The following is a 17801-nucleotide window of genomic DNA, read 5'->3' as shown; positions in this document are numbered from 1 at the left end:
CAGTGCCTGCAGGCTTCTCCGCAGCGGGGGGGGCTCTCCAGTCCCTCGCTGGGCTCCTGCCGTGTCTGCTCCAGCTGGGGAGCAGGTCTTTGCCACGGGCCGAGACAGGGATCCTCAGGCAATACCTCCTTGTATCTCTCCAGCTCTTGAGTGAAGGTGCGCTCATGGAACAGCATCTGCAGCCGCTCCTGGGTGTAGTTGTGGCACAGCTCCTCAAAGCTGGCCCCACGGCTCTGGTTTGCTAGCTCGGGGTTCTGGAAGCCTGGGGTGTCCACAAGCATCATGGAGCACAAGGAGTGCTGGCTGGACTTGAGAGCCCTGCACATGGGGGGAGAGAGGGGCTAGGGCATACAGGGCTCCATGCAGGGTCTTGTCAGGAGCAACGCCTGCAGCTCCAGAGGAAGACAAATGCCTCAGAAAACCCTGGCTACATGTGTGAGGTGAACCACTTCCCCCAGCGATTACACCTGGGCAGGAGGGCCCCTTTCCTGGCACCCGGCTGCCCTAGGGTAGCGCTCTCTGCTGTCCTTATGCCTTGCCTGGGCCTTGCTCCCGGCCCCAGAGCACACAGTGGGACGGCTGCAGGGGCCAGGACGGAGAGTATGCCAGATGAGGTCCCTTCCCCTAAGGGGAGCCTACACAGGCTGGAGCATGGAGAGCCAGGGCGGGATGCTGAGCTCCAGCAGCAGGACAGCTTGGTGCTTCGGGCTTGGCCAACACACACGGGGCCAGGACGGCTCCTCCCAGCAGGTGGAGCGAGGCTCCTGCCCTACACACCCCTCCCCCTGCACTGGGTGCTTGGCTTGGCCTCGGTGCATGTGCGTACCGGTTCAGCAGTGAGATGAGCAGCGTGAAGAGCTCTGAATACAAGCCCGAGGCCAGGCCTTCCAAGCACTCCAGAGCAGTCAGCCTGGAGCCTGGGGAGAGAAATGGTTCCAGAGTGAAGGCGACTGCACCCTCCCCCAGCGAACCGCACCCCCATATGCTGTGCGGCTCAGGGCCAGGGCAGGGCTTGGGGAGCTGATCCAGGGGCTCTGGGGGGCAAGATCTAGAGTACGGGGGGGGACTAGGAACGGCTGCACATCAGTGCTACACTGGCTCCCCGGCTGACACCCTCTCTGGGCCTCTGTCCTTGCCTGTCAAGAGAGGGTGGCGACGCGCAAGGGCCTGGATCCCTTGATGACCTCAGTGGGAGATGCTGGAAGTGGGCAGCAAGCAGTGGCTGTTTTGAAGGAGGAACCTGGGGTAGGACTGGGGCCCATCAGAAAAGGGGATGGGATTCGGGGCCCTCTGTTTTCTGGGCTCAGACCGTCCTGTGTTCTTGTCCACAGCTCGGGTGGCTCCATGCTGGGCGGGGGGAGAAGGGGAAACCCAGAGTTTAGCATCTCCAGTGAGCAGAGCCAGGTAGCCTGGGACGCAGCTCCCACATCACCACCCTTCTTGCAACCCGAAAGCAACGTGCTTCCAAAGTGACCCCTGGTAACAGCCGGCACCCCCAGAGTGCCAGGGCATGGAGAGGAAGGGCAGCTCAGTGCTTTGGGCGCTAGCCTGGAACTCGGGGGATGGGGCCCAATCTCCACTCTGCCAGAGACTGGTTGCATGGCCTGGGGAAGTCACAGGCTCCCTGAGCCTTGGCTTCCCTCGGGACCAGGGGAACCGCCCAGCCCTGTCTCTCCCGGGGCTGGGCGGCTACATGCACTGAGGACTGTGACGTGCTCAGACAATGGGACCCAGCTCAATACCATTCAGAGATTCATGACAAGGAGATGATGGGGTACAGGGGAATCACCCTGTCTGAGATGCCTCACAAGCCTATATGTTCACAGGGCAGTGCTATTACCCCCCATGGGAACAGACCCCAGGGAGGCAAAGTGACATGCCCAAGGTCGCACAGGCAGTCTGTGGTGGAGCAGGGAGTTGAATGAATCCAGGTCTCTCAAACTCCGGGGCAATGTCCTAACCACTGGCCCATGCTCCTCTCCCACTTGGCTAGCTACAGACCCAGGAGGGCATCAGCTGCAAAGGAAGGAAGATGGGCGGGGGAGGGAAGACAGGGTCCGTGCACCTGTAGGAAATGCCATCACCTTGCTCAATGCTATCAGCTGACACCACCCGTGCCCCATGTGCAGCAGCAACCCAGTACCTGAGCCATCTCCCAAGCCGGCTTCCTCGGGCCCCTGGCGAAAGGACGTGGATCGCTGCAGGCTCCCTTTGGGCTGGTGCTTGAAGACAGATGAAGACAGCTCCTCCAGGCTGCAGCCCAGCATGTAAGCAGCCTTCTGGGCCCACTCATGCCGAGCAAACTGCTTCCTCCCAGCTAGCAGGGAGGGAGAGAGTATTAGTGCTGGGAATGCAGCCGGTTCCCCGAGGGGCTGTGGGTCTTCGTGGGACCGGGGGCTGTCTGGTGTCAGGGGCATCCCAACCCAGGTATGGGGCTGGCGGCAGGTGTCCTCAAAGAATAGCAATGCCGGGGAAAGAGATTCAGTGCAAGACAAAGCAGCAGTCAGGAGTGGCTAGGGAGCATGGGAGGGGATGCGGTAGTGTCAGGGCTCGGCGTAGCCAATCCCGCTGTCCAGCCTGGCCACTATTCACTCACGCAGCTCGAAGAGCTTGGTGTGGAGCGGGGCAGACTGCGCCGTAAGGAACACGGTGTCAGGAGTTTGAGGAGAGGAGACTGGTGCTCAGTGGCAGAGGCCGATGGCTGAGACATGCCGCCATGCTGGGACAGCAGAAAGGCGCTCTTGTGTTCCCAGCCCAGCCACAGAGCAGCCATCCGGTAGTGCCCTGAAGCCAGGGTTCCACACAGTGTCCGCCTGGGACAGAGGATCCACCTCGGCAGTGGGGGGGATGAGCTCGCTTCAGTGCAGGGTAATGCAGTGCACATCCCACCCCTCACCTCCTGTGTCAGGGAGCTGCCCTGGATCCTGGCTGGGCTGCGTCTTAGGGCACCTCTTGAAAAAGCAAGAGTAGAAGAACTTCCAGCAAGGCGCTGGGCAGAGCTCTCGCTGCAGCTCTTCCTCCAACCAAACACCCCCAGCTGCCCTGGGGGACGGGAAACGCGGGGACACCTGAACCCGAACACCCCCCGCTGCCCTGGGGGAGGGGAAGTGCAGGGGCACCTGAACCCGAACACCCCTGGCTGCCCTGAGGGAGGGAAAACAGCGGATGCCTGGCACCAGGGAAGGAGCCGTGGACACACAGGGAGAGCGAGTTAATGGGTAACACGTGGAACACCGCTGTGGGGAAGCAGAGAGAAAGGAGGCTTTACCTTCGTTGGTGTCTGCATTGCCAAGGGACGGCATGCACCATGCAAACAAAAACAGGGGGTTAGAATGCAGCGGTGACAGCTGCTGCCAGCGAACACTTGCACTGGGTGGACGGGCCACCCCTGGGGTCAAGCGTGGTAAGCCAACGTACACTGGCACACACACACAGACAGACACGGACGTGTCACCCCCCGCCGGGACCCCTTCTCGGAGCCAGGCAGCCACAGAAGGCACATGCCAGCCCCCAATCCAAGGCCCGGCCCCCATCTTTCCACTCTCCCCCCTGCCCCCCATCCCAATCCGCTGCCTGCTCTCACCAACCCCAACCTGGGGCAGGTTTGGGCCCGCACAGCCCCATGCAAGGTGGCACTGGGGCCCCATACAGGTCATCAGGCCGGAGTCAGCGAAGACCGCCGTGCTGGGAGCCTCCCATCAACAGGGCAGCCAGTGGGCCACGCTTGCAGACAGATGTGCTCTGCGGGCCCCACGGCTCGGGGAGCCCTGAGCTTCTCTGGGGCCATCCTGGGACCTTTCCACCTGGCCCCGCTCAGCGTGGATCAAACACAGCCCCTCCTTCAAGCAACGGCCCATGGAGCATATCTAACCCCAGCTCCAGGGCAGAACAGGGGCAAGGTTGGGCCTGGATTGAGGGCCGGCCCGTGTCCCGAGGGGCTGTGAACCAACCTCATGGGCTGCCCTGGCTGCCAGCGGGGCAGGGGCAGTCACGCCACGGGGGATGGTGGGGACACCGTAACGTGGGCCCTTCTCCCCCTCTCCAGCAGGGCCTCTGTCTGCTTAGTGACACACTGCACAAAGATCACCTTCACGTCCCCTGAGCAAGGTACCTGGCAGAGCAGGATCTGCAGCATGCAGTGACTGAGGCTGCTCCCATGCAGACTCTGACTCCACTCCAGCCCTCTCCCTCGCCACCAGTGCCACACTGCCCTCCAACTATTAATTAACACCAATGCCGGGGGTCTGGTCTTGCCCCAGGCCCCCTCCAGCTGTGGGATGTTATGACATCACCTTCCCCTTCCCCTGCCCCTTGCACCCACTGCAAAACTGCCCCTGTGTTGCAATAGTCTGAGGGGCCTTGCCCAGCGGTGCTCTCTGGGCTGTAAAATCCAAGCCCTTCTAGTCACAGCAGGAACCTCTGGGACACCCATCTCAAAAGGGAAATCCCAGGGCACCAGCAGGGAGCAGACGCCAGCGTGACCCACCGCCCTCTGACACTGCAGGGGAGACAGGGCAAGAGCGCGGGCAGACAGACTTCCACAGAACTCCACCTCGCATAGAGGAGCTGCGGATGCGACCCAAGCCCTGGAAGCTATTCTGGCCCCTCCCCCTCCTGGTATCTGACATGGCCCAAGGCACAGGAGAACCCCAGCTCAGAGAGAGCGGTGTGACCTCCCAGATCACGGCCCGGGCAAACCCAGCAGCTCTGTGTCTCTTCACACGCAGCCGGTGGCCCTGCACTGGCACCAAGTCCATCTGGGGCTCTGCCTCTCTAGGCACTCTCCCAGCTCGAGAACTGGGCCTTCCAGCCAGTGCAGAGACACAGACCTGGCCAGAGAACCTGCCGCATGCCCTGCCAGGACAGACACAATACACCGGGACTATGACCACACCAGCCTGGAGGGGCTCCTCAGAACTAAGGTCTGTGCAGGACAGTAGCAATCACCCCTGTGGCCACTAAGGCTTTCCCCGAGCCAAGGGCTGGAAACCCAAATATCTTCCCAGCACTGCTGACAACTCAGGACAGGCCTCAGATCTGCTCTGCTTAGCCTCAGCCCCACCCCATGTCTCTCTCCTGCAGCAACCCAGTGCCAGCAGCAGCATGCCTGTGCTGGGGCTTCCCTGCTCCCTCCCATTTTGTGAGGGAGGGAGGAAACTGGGGAACACTAGGGTTGGAGCCAGAGCCATGCAGCGTCCCCTCCTGCTCCCAGTGTGTGGACAGCCTTGCACCAGGCCCTGAGGTCAGGGGTGAGCTGGTGATTTCCCTTGTGAATGACGGGCTGAAAGCCGGGTGGATCAAGCACTGGGGATGATCCTGGCCTCAGAACATGCCCAATGGGCACCTGACCCACTGGGTGCAGCCAGGCAGCACCAGATCTCAGAGCACACAGGGCTGCCGAGGGGGAAATAAGGAAGTTCTACTCAGGGCTCACTAACCCCCAGGAGTAGTTCTGAGAGCACCTCCCCTGGGCACTGACCTGCCCTGTGGGGATAGGTGTGACGAACTGGGACTGTTCCTAATGTTTGCTCTGGATACTGTGTTGGTGCCTCAGTGTCCCCTAGGCAGTTCTTAAGTATCTGGCAGAGCAAAGGGCCAGTGCACCTAATGCCTGGCACTCTGTATCCTAGCAACTGATGGCCTGGGGCCTCCTTCTGCAAAAGGTTGCCACTGCAAAGGTGTTGGAGACAAAGGGATCAGGTGACTCCTGGCCCGGGAAAGGAGCTGAGCAGAGAGGAGGGGCTGGAGGGTGGTTAGTCTGGAGCGACCTTGGGGATAAGGAGTGAAGTGCAGACCTAGGGGTCTGGCTCACTGCCCCCAGAATGGACCCGGCGGGGTCTGGTTCGCTGTATCTACAAGCTCTGTTTAGACTCTGTTCCTGTTCATCGAATAAACCTCTGTTTTGCTGGCTGAGAGTCACGTCTGACGGCTAAGTGGGGTGCAGGACCTGTGGCTTCCCCAGGACCCCGCCTGGGTGGGCTCGCTGTGGGAGCCCACGGAGGGCAGAGGTGCTGAATGCTCCAAGGAGAGACCCAGGAGGTTGAGACGTGTGAGCTTCTTGCCCTGAACAAGTCTGCTCCGAGGGAGAGGAGGCTCCCCAAAGTTCTGACTGGCTTTGTGGGGAGCAGTTCCAGAGCATCGCCCGGGGACTCCGTGACAATAGGCCTTTCAGCGACCTCTCGGGAAACAGCAGTGCACTGAAAGGCAGTTCAGACTGGCAAACCTCGGCTTATGGAAGTGCCCAGGGAAGTTCCGAACAGTTCGTTACCTTTGGTGGCTCCTGCGGCCCCCAGATGATAGATGGACCCCAGGACAAGCCAGAACGCCTTCTGCTCATCACTGGAGATGCCCAGCACCTTCATGGCAGCCTGGAGCTTGCTGAATTGCTGGGCTGCCTTCTGCTTTTCTTCCGGCTGGAGAACAAGGGAACACGATGCCACTGCCTCAGCCAAAGGGGTGGCTTTTCTCACTGCTGGCTAACAGCCACCTGCTCTGGGCCAGAGCTCCAGGCCTCGCCCTGCTCCCCTCGCCCCAAGGCCAGGTCTGCATGGATCTCGGCCGCCTGGGGTGCCCTGGAGAGTACCTGGGCCAGGGCAAAGCAGGTGTCCCTGCAGAGGTCACGCTGCACCCATGAAGGACAGAGCAGGGCGTCGGGCATGTGCAGGGAAGGCTTTAGTTAAGCTTTTAATTAAAAATCTACATCAAAGGCTAATCCTGGGCTCAGGTAGAGAGCAGAAGAGTAAATAGATGGAGCCCAGGCGATGCAGAGTCTATCTCTCTGGGAAAGTCACTGTGCTGCGTCGCTTCCTGGGAGCTGGCAGGCAGCAGCAGCCCCCAGTGGACTGCCCAGGCCCCCGGGTCTCTGCAGCTGTTCTAGCAGCCCCGCGGTGACTGTGTCGGCCTTGGACGTTCATCCAAGGGCCCTCCTGCTCAGGCAGGCCCCCAGGGCCCAGCCCATGCTAGGTCAGACCTGGGGAGGTGAGCCCTGCCTCTGCAGGACTGTGCCCTTGTAACACCAGCCCCACCCGGCTCTGCCCTGAGTCACCTTGGACAGTGGCACAATCCCAAACACGCTGGTCTCTGCTAAGTGGCTGAAGTGAAGCTCAGTTCTGTGGGGATAAAACACAGCGTTACAGTGCTACGCTGACAGGCCCCACGCCAGGGCCAGGTTCCCCCGAGACCTGATTCAACTCGGACATGCAGGCTGATCTCAACACACCAAGCCCTGCCACAGGGCACTGAGGCCGCTTCCGGGACCCTGGTCTGCCTCTCTGACCCCTGCAGGCTATGTGCCTGATGGGGCAGCCAGCCCACACCATGCCAGCTGCACTGCAGGCCCCTCTCTGGCTCCTGCCATCTCCATGACCTCACAGAGACACCCAGAGGGCCAAGGCTAGCTCTCAGCCATGGGCAAAGCAATTCTTGGCAGGGGAATGGCTGGAGCAGAGCTCAGAGACCCGCCAGCATTCAGATCATCACCACAGCTGGGTGCAATGGATGCCGTTGCCAGCGGAGGGCAAGAGGCAGTGATGGGGGCAGGTGGCACAGGGCTCACCTGAGGGCATTGTCCGCGCCAGACAGCAGGTAGTAGAAGACATTGAAGGTGGCCTCATTGGCCGGCCGCTTTGTGACCCTCAGTTTCTCCAGCAGCATCGTCTGGGGACCAGAATGGAGACATTTGGGGCAGGGCTGTGGCACACTGCTAGCTGCCCACCGGCCAGGCAGCATCCGTGCAAGCCCAGCTCTGCTCACCAGGGCTGGGCCTGCTGCAACGGCAGCCCAATGCACTGGGCTCTGCTGGCCCCTTCCCCACCCACCCTTACTCCCCAGCCTCGTGGGCAGCCAGAGACCATCTCTGGGCTGCCTGTGCCTGGCACAACGGGGCCCTAGGCCCTTCAATGTTATCCACAGATGCAATCAATTACACCCAGCCTGTCTCTAGCAGGGGCCTTCCAGCTGCCTCAGTGGGAGGTAAAATCCCACTCACGCTGGGTGCCAAGCCTTTCCTGGGGGCTGAGCTATTCCTGCCTGCCCCCCAGTGGCTGCCTCTGCCCCATGCTCATGGTGACGCTGCAACGCTCCTGCCCTGTCTAACCCCAGGCCAGGGTCGCTCTCCATAGGCGGTAGCTAATGATGTCAGTACAAACACTGGGAAAGTGACAGACTTTTTGAAGCCTCCTCAGCCTCCCTGAACCTATTTCCCCGCAGCTGATCAGCAGCTCTTGTTACACGGGCATATAGAGGCTGCGCTCTCCTTACCACGCTGGTGCCAGCTTTTATGGGTGGCGGAAGGGAGAGAGATGCCTTGTTACTGGAGACTAATTAAAGGAAATCAAGGGCACCTGCGAGGGGCCTTGCCACTAGCTGTGCAGTGCTCCAGATGTGAAGGAAGAGGAGCACCAGCAAACGAGGCCAGTCATCCCGCAGTGCAGCTGCTGAGCATGGGGGTGAGCACACAGCTCCCTTTCCAGAGAGAGCTGTGACGAACTGGGACTGTTCTTAATGTTTGCTCTGAATACTGTGTTGGTGCCTCAGTGTCCCCTAGGCAGTTCTTAAGTATCTAGGTGGTGGGATAAGGGTGTGTGATTGCTGCAGAGCAAAGGGCCAGTGGACCTGAATGCCTGGCACTCTGTCTCCTAGCAACTGATGGCCTGGCCCGTTCCTCTGCAAAGGTGCCAGCTGAAGGTGTTGGAGACAAAGATCAGTGCCCTCCTGGCCCGGGGAAAGGAGGCTGACGCAGAGAGGAGGGGCGGAGGGGGACGTTTAGTCTGGAGCTTGCTGGGGACGAGGAGTGAAGGGCAGACCTAGAGGTCTGGTTCACTGCCCCAGAATGGACCCGGCCGAGGGGTCTGGTTCGCTATCTACAAGCTCTGTTTTAGACCTACCCTGAATTCCTGTCATTGTTACTGGCTAAGAGTTCACGGTTTTCTGACTGCAAAGTGCGGGGTTGCAGAACCCTGGTGGCTTCGCCCAGGACCCCGCCTGGGTGGGCTCGCTGTGGGAAGCGCACCACGGAGGGGCAGAGGATGCTGAATGCTCCAAGGAGAGACCCAGGAAGTGAAGACGTGTGAGCTTCTTGTCCTGAACAAGTCTGCTCCAAGGGAGAGGAGGCTCCCCATAGTCCTGACTGGCTTTGTGGGGAGCAGTTCCAGAGCATTGCCCAGGGACTCCGTGACAACTGCAGTGCTCCAGATGTGAAGGAAGAGGAGCACCAGCAAACGAGGCCAGTCATCCCGCAGTGCAGCTGCTGAGCATGGGGATGAGCACACAGCTCCCTTTCCAGAGAGAGCCCAGGCAGGCAGCCTGCCAGCACCAGGCTATCCCCACGCTGAGACCAGCAGGGGCAGTTTCAGCTCTGATCTGGAAGGAGGGGAGTGCAATCTCCAGCCCCACTGGGTCCCTGGCTTCCTGCTGAGACTGCCAAAGGCAGGTCCTCATTTGGGGCTGGTGGGACAGGCCACAGGTCCTGTTAGGAGTCACATGCCAGGGACAGCCCCAAGCTCTGAGCTAGGTACCAGGTCCCTGTTCTGTGGTCACTGCCCAGTGCCATTCAGGCCCCCCCAGCCGTACACGCAGCACAACCTGTGCGTGTTCTTTCCCCGAGCCCCTTCGCACCTGTATGGAGGCTGAGGCCACCTGGCCAGCCTGATCGAAGTCCAGAGAGACGATCTGGGAGAAGCGAGTGGCATTGCCGTTCATACTGGTGCTGCTGTTGCCAAAAGCCTCCAGGATGGTGTAGAGTGCCTGCCACTTCTCCACTGTGGGGACACAAGCAAGAGGGCGTGTGCACGGCCAGCCCCATGGCCCAGAAGGCTGTGTGAGTTACAGAGCAAGTGCCTCTGTGCCCACGGTGCAGGGACAGAATGGGCAGCAGCAGGGCAACCTCGCCACCCAGGGACCCCAGCGCCCCACTAGAGGGAACAGGTGCCCTTGGTCCGAGCTGTCTTCCCCAGCTCACGCCCGTGGCCAGGGACCCAGAAAGCAACCCTCCAAGTAACGAGGGGCTGGCAGGAGCCAGCAGTGCTGCAAGGGAGCCCTCTAGCTGCCCCAGGAGCAGTGCAGACGGGTTCCAGAGAGCTGCTAATAACCCGCCTGGGCCAGGCCTTGGCGAAAGCAGTGAAGGGCCCATCCAGGCTGCAGAGCTCGGCAGGTCAGTGCTCTCCTATCGCCACGGCCCAGCCAGCACTGCTGGGCACTCACCAGAGAAGACCTTCCCCGTGCTGCCAGCTATGGTGGCCAGGTACTGGATCAGGTGCTGGCAGCAGGTGGTCTTGCCACTGCCGCTGCTCCCCAGCAGGACGATTGACTGATCCTGGCGGCTCATCAGCATGCTGCGGTAGGCAGCCTGGGCCACGGCGTAGATGTGTGGAGACGTGTCTTCCCTGCGGCACCCTTTAAACATGTGCATCACCTGCGGAGAGTGCAGGAGGCTGGGGGACCTAGCGCAGCACTGGGCAGCCAGGCCACTCCCGTGCAGCCATCCTCGGCAGGGCCCTCAGCCCACGTGCCAGCCTGATGCATGCAAATCACTCCTTCCCCCGCTCCAGGGCTCCCGCAGGCAGGAGCACCGGCAGGGCAGGAGCAGCGGGCGGGAGACGGATGGGACAGCATGCCCACCTGCTAGCACCGTCCAGCCACAAGTCCAGCAGGACCTCTCCTCAATACAGGCAATGCAGCCAGGAGAGACCACAGCCAATAACTGCACCTGGGGCTGAACCTGCCCCCACACCCGCAGGAGAGTCTGCCCTCACCCCTGGACCAGGAGCACAGACCCCCCGTGAGAGCCAGGAGCTGTCCGCTGTGCCCGCAAGGCAGGGCAGCACTACCATCGCTGTTACAGACCGGCAAGCGAGGGAGCCTGCGTTGCCCAGGGCGCTGTCGCAGAGCTGGGAACACAGCGCATCCTGGCTCCCAGCCCTGGGCTCTGTGCCCCGGCCACTCTTCTAGCTTGCTGCCGGTGGAGTGGGAGCCCCGTGGATGGAACGCAGAAGCTGCGACAAGGGTTCATGCAGCCAGGCCCCCGAGCTGCAGCGTTACCTTCTCAGAGTACATGGAGGGGGAGCTGAGCGGGTTAACGACCAGCACGGTGGGCCCTGCGTAGGTGTGGATCAGGTTACCGCCGTAGCGCTGGCGCACTGTGTGCAGCACGCTGGATTCATTGAGATAGACGAGGTTGGCCAGGTCCTCCACCCGGTCACAGGATGGCGGGTTCGCCTGGGGACATAGCAGAGACAGGCAGCATCAGGCAGGGAATCCCAGCCCCCACCCTACACAGTCCCTGCCACCACAGGCACAGATCCACTTCTCGCCCACCCCACGGCCCCTGCTCCTGCCCTGCCCCCGCAGCCAGAGTCAGGGCCCAGGACTCCCACCTTCTCCACGTCATCCTCGTCCACTTCCAGCACGGCCCCATCGTGGTCCAGTTTCACCTTCACCTTCCCTTCGGGCAGGAGGTTCGTTTCATCTGCTCGCAGCTGGCTCGCTGCGAAGGGAACACGCCATGCATGGACAGGCTCTCCCAGCACCATAGCCCCTCGTGTCCCCCCCCCCATCTCTTCCCGTGCCCAGGGACACACTGACACCTAGTGGTGGAGCTCTGGCACTGAGGCTAGACTGCTCCTGCATACCAGGCTCTGCTTCTTCCAGACGGCAGGACCAGGCACTCCCCTGGCCACGTCTCCCCACACCGGCTGGAACCCGGCTGGGCAGCACATGACAGGTAGGTGGCCAGTGACCTGGCTGGTTACCAATGGCCTCCCTGAGCCGTGGCACGGGCATGGAGGCTCAGGAGAAGGCACCCTGCTCTCACGCTGCAAGGGCGCACTAGTGATGCCTTCTGGAGCCTCTGCTCTTCTGCCTGTCACCTGGCAGGTCAGAGCCAGGCTATAGCTCCGCCTCACGCTCTTAGCGGGTGAACAATGCTCTGGAGAGCAGCAAGGGGGGCTGTGAGCAGAGCCGTGGTCTAGTCCCACTGCATGGCACTGCCCCAAGAACGCCAGGGCTCCCCATGGAAGGTGAAGGACAACACTCACCCAAGGAGAAGCCATCCTTGTGGACCAGCCACACCTTGTCCGTCTCATACCAGGCCTCCTCAGCAGTGATCTGCTCCTCCGTCTTCGCCTGCCAGAGTGAGGAGAAAGGGGAAGAGGTCATGGCTTGGGCTGGGGGGACTGGACCAGCGTAGGCCATCAGAGACTCCAGCACCACCTCTCATCCTGCTGCCCTCCCCTCTCTCCACCCAGGCGCCCCCTGATCACCAGGACAGCGAACCCACCCTGTGCCAAGGCTCCCCCCAGGGAAGAGCCCAGACCCCAGGGAGCTCGGCAGTGACCCAGAGGTGGGAAAGCTAGTGTGATGGAGTAGGGGCTGTCTGTGTGGGGAATGGGAGAGCAGCGGAGGACTTTAGGGGATGGACCATACCAGAGCCTGTAACCTGAGCGAGGTAAGGGATGGGAAAGGTCAACACCTTTGCCCGGAAAGGAAGACAAAGGAAGGGGCCGGCAGAAGGGAAAGAGTTTTTAGTTTGTGTTTGGGGCTGTGTAGGTGGAATTCAGGGTATCCTAAGCTGGGATCCAAGCACCCTGAACCCCCAGAAGGACTCGATTGAGGGGTCCTGACTGTGCCTGAAAGCTCTGCTGTAACCTGCGTTCCTGTTGTCCAATAAACCTTCTGTTTTACTGGCTGGCCAAGAGTCACTGTGAGTCCCAGGAAGAGGGGTGCAGAGCTGGACTCCCCCATACTCCGTGACAGCTGGTCCCTGCTGTTCCACGTGACAGATCCTGGCTCTGGCCATCAAAGGGAGCATGGCAGCACCCCTGTGCCACTAACAGCCAGAGTGGTCTGCGCGACAAGCTCTCAGAGCAGCCATCCTGCTCAAGCCAGCCTCACATCGGGTCTTGGACCGACACAACCAAGTCACTCGCCCAGGTGCAGCTGGGACAAGCTGAGTGTGCGACCCCCTCGCAGCAGAATCCACACCCCAGAAAGGAAGAGCAGAGCAGGGCAGTGAGGAACACAGTGCATCCTGCAGAACAGAATGAACACAGGCCACGTGGACATAGGGAGAGTGCAGAGAAGGGACAGCCCTAAACCTCCAAGCCAAGTGAACAACGTATGCAGCCTCTGCCCCCCTGCACAGGGCATGGAGAGCACAACGGGGTAACTCTGCAAACTGAGACCACACTAACGACACCTGGAGTCTCACAAAGCAACACCCCACAGCTGTGCAAACAGGGCCCTGCACAGACCGCTCTGCAAACCAGGCACAGCTCTCTGGGGCTCGCGGGACAGGAGAACTCCTGAGGGTGGGCCACAGGGGAGGACCAGAGTCAGGCTATTTGGCAAAGCTGCCCAACAGCAGGCTCTGCTGGGTGGAGGAGTCATCCCGAGGGCAAGCCCTGAACCCTGGAGTCACTGAACAGGGCCATGTTCCTTCAGGGAGCAAGCCTAGGCTGGCTTGTGGAGAGTAGACTGGCCGGGCCCAGGGGCTTTTCCAGCTGTCCTGGCTAAGACCTTGCCCCACCAACGACCTCATGCAAACACACAGGGCAAAGGCCTCACGCAAACACAAACAGGAGGAGCAACACACCAGCACACAAACAAGGCAGTGCCCCCACTCCCCAGCATCAAGCAAATTCATAGACACTCCCGGAAACGCTACTGTGCTCAAGCAGCCAAACCTGAGGCAGGGATGCAGCAGAGGCTGGGCCAAACGTGGCTGCTGGGGCATCGTCCGCCTGTCCCTATTGAGGCCGATGGGGAAGCAAGATGTAAAAGGTTAACGTCTTCTCCCCCAGAGGAAGGCGCAGAGAGCAGAGGAAGCTACTATGAGAAGCGATGGAAGTGAATGGGACCATGCAACGAGGGGCCAGTGGCACAGCGTCTCTCCCGACCCTTCGGCACGCTGTCAGCACTGCCCCGAGCACCCCTTGCCACGCAGCAGGAGGGACAGCTGCACCTGAAGGAGAGTTTCCGGTGCCCACACTGCGCTCAGGGTAGGGATGTGAGCAGGGTGGCAGTGTCCTGCAGCCCCCATCCACAGCTCCCCTGCTCCTGGGCTGCTCTGAGGGTCACAACAGTCCCCTGCGTTTCCCAGCAAGCCCCCCAAGCGCTTTGCAGAGCTGAGCCTCTGAAGCGAGGCCACTGACCTGCCCACCGTCACCCAAGGAGTAAGTGGCAGACCTGGAGCGCGTCTCCCAGGCCTGGGCCTTGACCTCAATGCTCTGCCCCACCACACAGGAGGTTTGGGGGCAAGCCCCCCTCCTGCCTTGCTGTGCCCCCCAGCTATCCAATCCACAAGGAGCCATGGGAAGGTGGGTCCCACCTAGGCTAATAGGCAGGCGGGCGTCGGGCAGGAAGTGATAAAACCGGCATGTTCTCCAGCACGTGGAGGAATCCTCACCCCCTGCTCAGAAGGGTGAACACGACCCCCCAGTATTGCAGATTCTTGCTCCCCAAATGCAGCTGCGTGCGTGTCTGGGAGCGAGCGACACGGAGAGTCCAGCTTGGTGGCTGAAACGGGCAAGAGGACAACGCTCCAAGAGACGCCCAGCCACAGCCCAGCGCCCTGCGAGCTGCGGACCCCACCTATCCACGGGTGACTGCCCAGCCAGGAACAGACCAGAGCCCACCGGGGGGGCTGGGCGATGGATCCATCACACCTCCCCCAGAGCCCAAGGGGATGCAGGTTTCACTGCTGACCAGTAGGTGGAGACAGCGACTGCACCTGAGGCAAGAGGCTCTGGATTACCCCTTTACCTGCCTGGCTGGGGTCCCATCAGACCAGCCCCGGCTCGGGAACCTCGTCCACGCTCAGGTGTTTGCAGCCTTGGGGACCCAAGAGCTGACCCAAGTCCCCACTGGGGTCTGGGGGAGTTTACTGCCTATACCATTCTGCTGCCTAGCCTGGCCCTTCACCTTTGGGCGCTTCGTACAAGGAGCAGGCCAAGTGGTGGTGCCCACACAGTCGAGAGGCAGCCTACTCAGTACATAGGGCCTACAGCTGGGAGTCAGGACTCCTGGGTTCTCATCAGCTCTGCCACTGACTCGTCAAGTGACCCTAGGGACAGCCAGCCAGCAAGAGTGCAGTGTCCTTCGTCCCACTCACTGTTAGCAGGGGAGGACCTGAGTGATGCCCGAATGTAGCCTTCTGCCGAGACATAGTTAACAGCTGCTCATGCTCCTCGTGCCCGAGCCTGTCCAACAGCCTCCCCATGCCCGCACTGATCTGCATTGTCTGTTCTCTGCTGCCAGCACAGCGCCAGGACTATACCCAGTAAGGGCACGGGCACTATCCCAGTGCAGAGCTCACACCTCCTGCTTTCCGAGTGGGAAGGCAGGGAGTAACTCTGACCCCAGGGCAACTCCTGCGCAGAGGTGAACAAGTCAGTCTGCAACCAGGAAGCCCTGGTGCACAAAGTCAAATGCCACTAGCCTGAGGGAGACCCACACTAGCTACTCTAGAAACTTGGGGAGACCAGCGGTCAGCAGCACTGGCCAATGCAGCCCCCCGCTGCTGGGAGCCGGGCAGCCTGTCCCCCGCCCCACCGTACGCAGCCCCCCACTGCTGGGAGCCGGGCGGCCTGTCCCCCGCCCCGCCGTACGCAGACTCCGCTGCTGGGAGCCGGGCGGCCTGTTCTCCACCACACACACACTTGCCTGGCTAGGAGGAGGAAAGTCTCAAGGCCAGAGGAAATACAGCTCATTAATAACACACAAGCCCCTGCCCACAGGTGGGGAGACTTGGGACTACCATGGAATGGCTCCAGAGCAGGTCTAGCTAGCACGGTGGCAGGAATGAGCAGGGCAGAGAACCAGACAGGTGAAGAAAGCCTTACACTCCAGCATGAGGCGCGTGCACAGACACCAGCCCAGAGGCAGATAGACGACTGTGGAAGGTCACCGGTGGAAGCAGAGAGCTTCTGTGGGCAGGGGTACAGTACCTGACTCTGTGCTGACGGGGAGGCCACAGGCTCCAGCTAATGGCAGCAAAGCAAGAAGGGGAAAAAGGAGAAGAAAGAGGGTGAGATAAGCAGAGATGCGAAGGAAACGCATTCCGGCCACCGACCCCAGACAGAGCACGCATGCGACTGCCCAGGCCAAAACCCCACATCCACACCCAATCACACACTGCTCAAACCAACCACTTTCCCACGGCTCAGGGGACAACCATCACCCTTGTCAGGCCAGTGGGGCCTCACTCGACCAGCAAGGCCAGGTCCCAGAGCCAGCTAGCTTCTGCCCGGCACCTCGCACAGGCTTCGGCGTAGGCGAGGGAACTGCACAGCTGTCTCTCAACAGAGCCTGGCCTCCAAATCAGTGCAGGAGTCACAGCAGATGGCTCTGCTCCCTGCCAACAAAACCCCTTGGTCCAATTGCTAATTGTCTGGTACAGCTGTGACGAACTGGGACTGTTCCTAATGTTTGCTCTGAACACTGTGTTGGTGCCTCAGTGTCCCCTAGGCAGTTCTTAAGTATCTGGCAGAGCAAAGGGCCAGTGCACCTAATGCCTGGCACTCTGTCTCCTAGCAACTGATGGCCTGGGCCCCTCCTCTGCAAAGGTGCCAACTGCAAGTGTTGGAGACAAAGGGATCAGGTGACCTCCTGGCCCGGGAAAGGAGCTGAGCAGAGAGGAGGGGCTGGAGGGGTTGGTTAGTCTGGAGCTACCTGGGGATAAGGAGTGAAGTGCAGACCTAGGGGTCTGGCTCACTGCCCCCCAGAATGGACCCGGCCGAGGGGTCTGGTTCGCTGTATCTACAAGCTCTGTTTTAGACCCTGTTCCTGTCATCGAATAAACCTCTGTTTTGCTGGCTGAGAGTCACGTCTGACTGCAAAGTGGGGGTGCAGAACCCTGTGGCTTCCCCAGGACCCCGCCTGGGTGGGCTCGCTGTGGGAAGCCCACGGAGGGGCAGAGGATGCTGAATGCTCCAAGGAGAGACCCAGGAGGTGAAGACGTGTGAGCTTCTTGCCCTGAACAAGTCTGCTCCAAGGGAGAGGAGGCTCCCCAAAGTCCTGACTGGCTTTGTGGGGAGCAGTTCCAGAGCATCGCCCAGTGACTCCGTGACAACAGCCATGAGTGAGCCAACAAGGATGTGACCTGGGCTGCGTCTGATCCCAGGGACGGCAGCCTGCATCACAGAGCAACCCTGCCCCAGCCCTTTAAAATCCCCCCCTGCAGGGTACAATCCACTGCCTGACAGCTGTCTGAACCTTCCCCTACTGCAGACCAGATTGGATTTCCAAGAGCCAGTGTTACAGAGTGGACCCAACAAAGCTAGCCCACCTCTGACTCCAGCCAGCTACCAGCCTCACTGCTGGGCGCCCCAAAGCTCTCTCCTGGAGGAGGAGGAGGGTGGAGGAAGCAGGTCACCCCACTGGTAATCAATGGCCCTGCTACGAATGGAACCACTCCTGGTGCTGATCATGGCCCGCCGCAAGCGGAGGCCCAGGGAGCTCACAGAAAGCTGGCAGCACTGGCCTTTCTGCAGACGGCTGCTCGCCAGGGTCAGTACAAAACAGGAACAAGTTTAACTCTCTACAGACCTGACCGACTCCAGACTGCACCCACGGGCTGCGCTGCTCGCTGGCCAGCAGCCCAAATGCCCCCCCGGCATAAACCCAAGTGACTAACTGTGGCTGCTGCTGTCCTCCTCAGCGAGTGCAGCTGGCCTCGAGGCCCCAGTGTGCCATTCGCTCACCCGCCAGGAGCAAAGAGACCAGTAGGCCATTGGTGGCAGCAGGCGTGGGCTGCCCCTTGGCACAGGAGGGGTGGCACGCTTCCTTCTCCAGGCTGCAGAGGCCAG

The 17801-nt window shown here is 61.0% G+C and overlaps 1 protein-coding gene across 14 annotated transcripts in view; it reads right to left on the bottom strand.

Moving 5' to 3' along the window:
• MYO18A (myosin XVIIIA) overlaps positions 1-17801 on the bottom strand; it is a 143531-nt gene that overhangs the window by 49338 nt on the left and 76392 nt on the right. For 5 of the 14 annotated variants that reach the window (XM_075074067.1, XM_075074066.1, XM_075074069.1 and 2 more), the window contains 13 exons: positions 15942-15977; positions 13680-13742; positions 12033-12120; positions 11373-11482; positions 11038-11214; positions 10201-10411; positions 9616-9758; positions 7556-7656; positions 7046-7109; positions 6269-6413; positions 2144-2317; positions 827-917; positions 126-318 (listed from right to left, as the gene is read on the bottom strand). In XM_075074067.1, the coding sequence (XP_074930168.1) occupies positions 126-318; positions 827-917; positions 2144-2317; positions 6269-6413; positions 7046-7109; positions 7556-7656; positions 9616-9758; positions 10201-10411; positions 11038-11214; positions 11373-11482; positions 12033-12120; positions 13680-13742; positions 15942-15977 (1596 nt within the window). The remainder of the gene's footprint in view (positions 1-125; positions 319-826; positions 918-2143; positions 2318-6268; positions 6414-7045; positions 7110-7555; positions 7657-9615; positions 9759-10200; positions 10412-11037; positions 11215-11372; positions 11483-12032; positions 12121-13679; positions 13743-15941; positions 15978-17801) is intronic. The other 9 variants (XM_075074073.1, XM_075074072.1, XM_075074077.1 and 6 more) reach the window with 3 other exon arrangements.

This window comes from Chelonoidis abingdonii, chromosome 20 (assembly GCF_003597395.2).
Source record: "Chelonoidis abingdonii isolate Lonesome George chromosome 20, CheloAbing_2.0, whole genome shotgun sequence".
Taxonomy (NCBI): Eukaryota; Metazoa; Chordata; order Testudines; family Testudinidae; genus Chelonoidis; species Chelonoidis abingdonii.
This window is presented reverse-complemented; position numbering and strand designations above follow the sequence as displayed.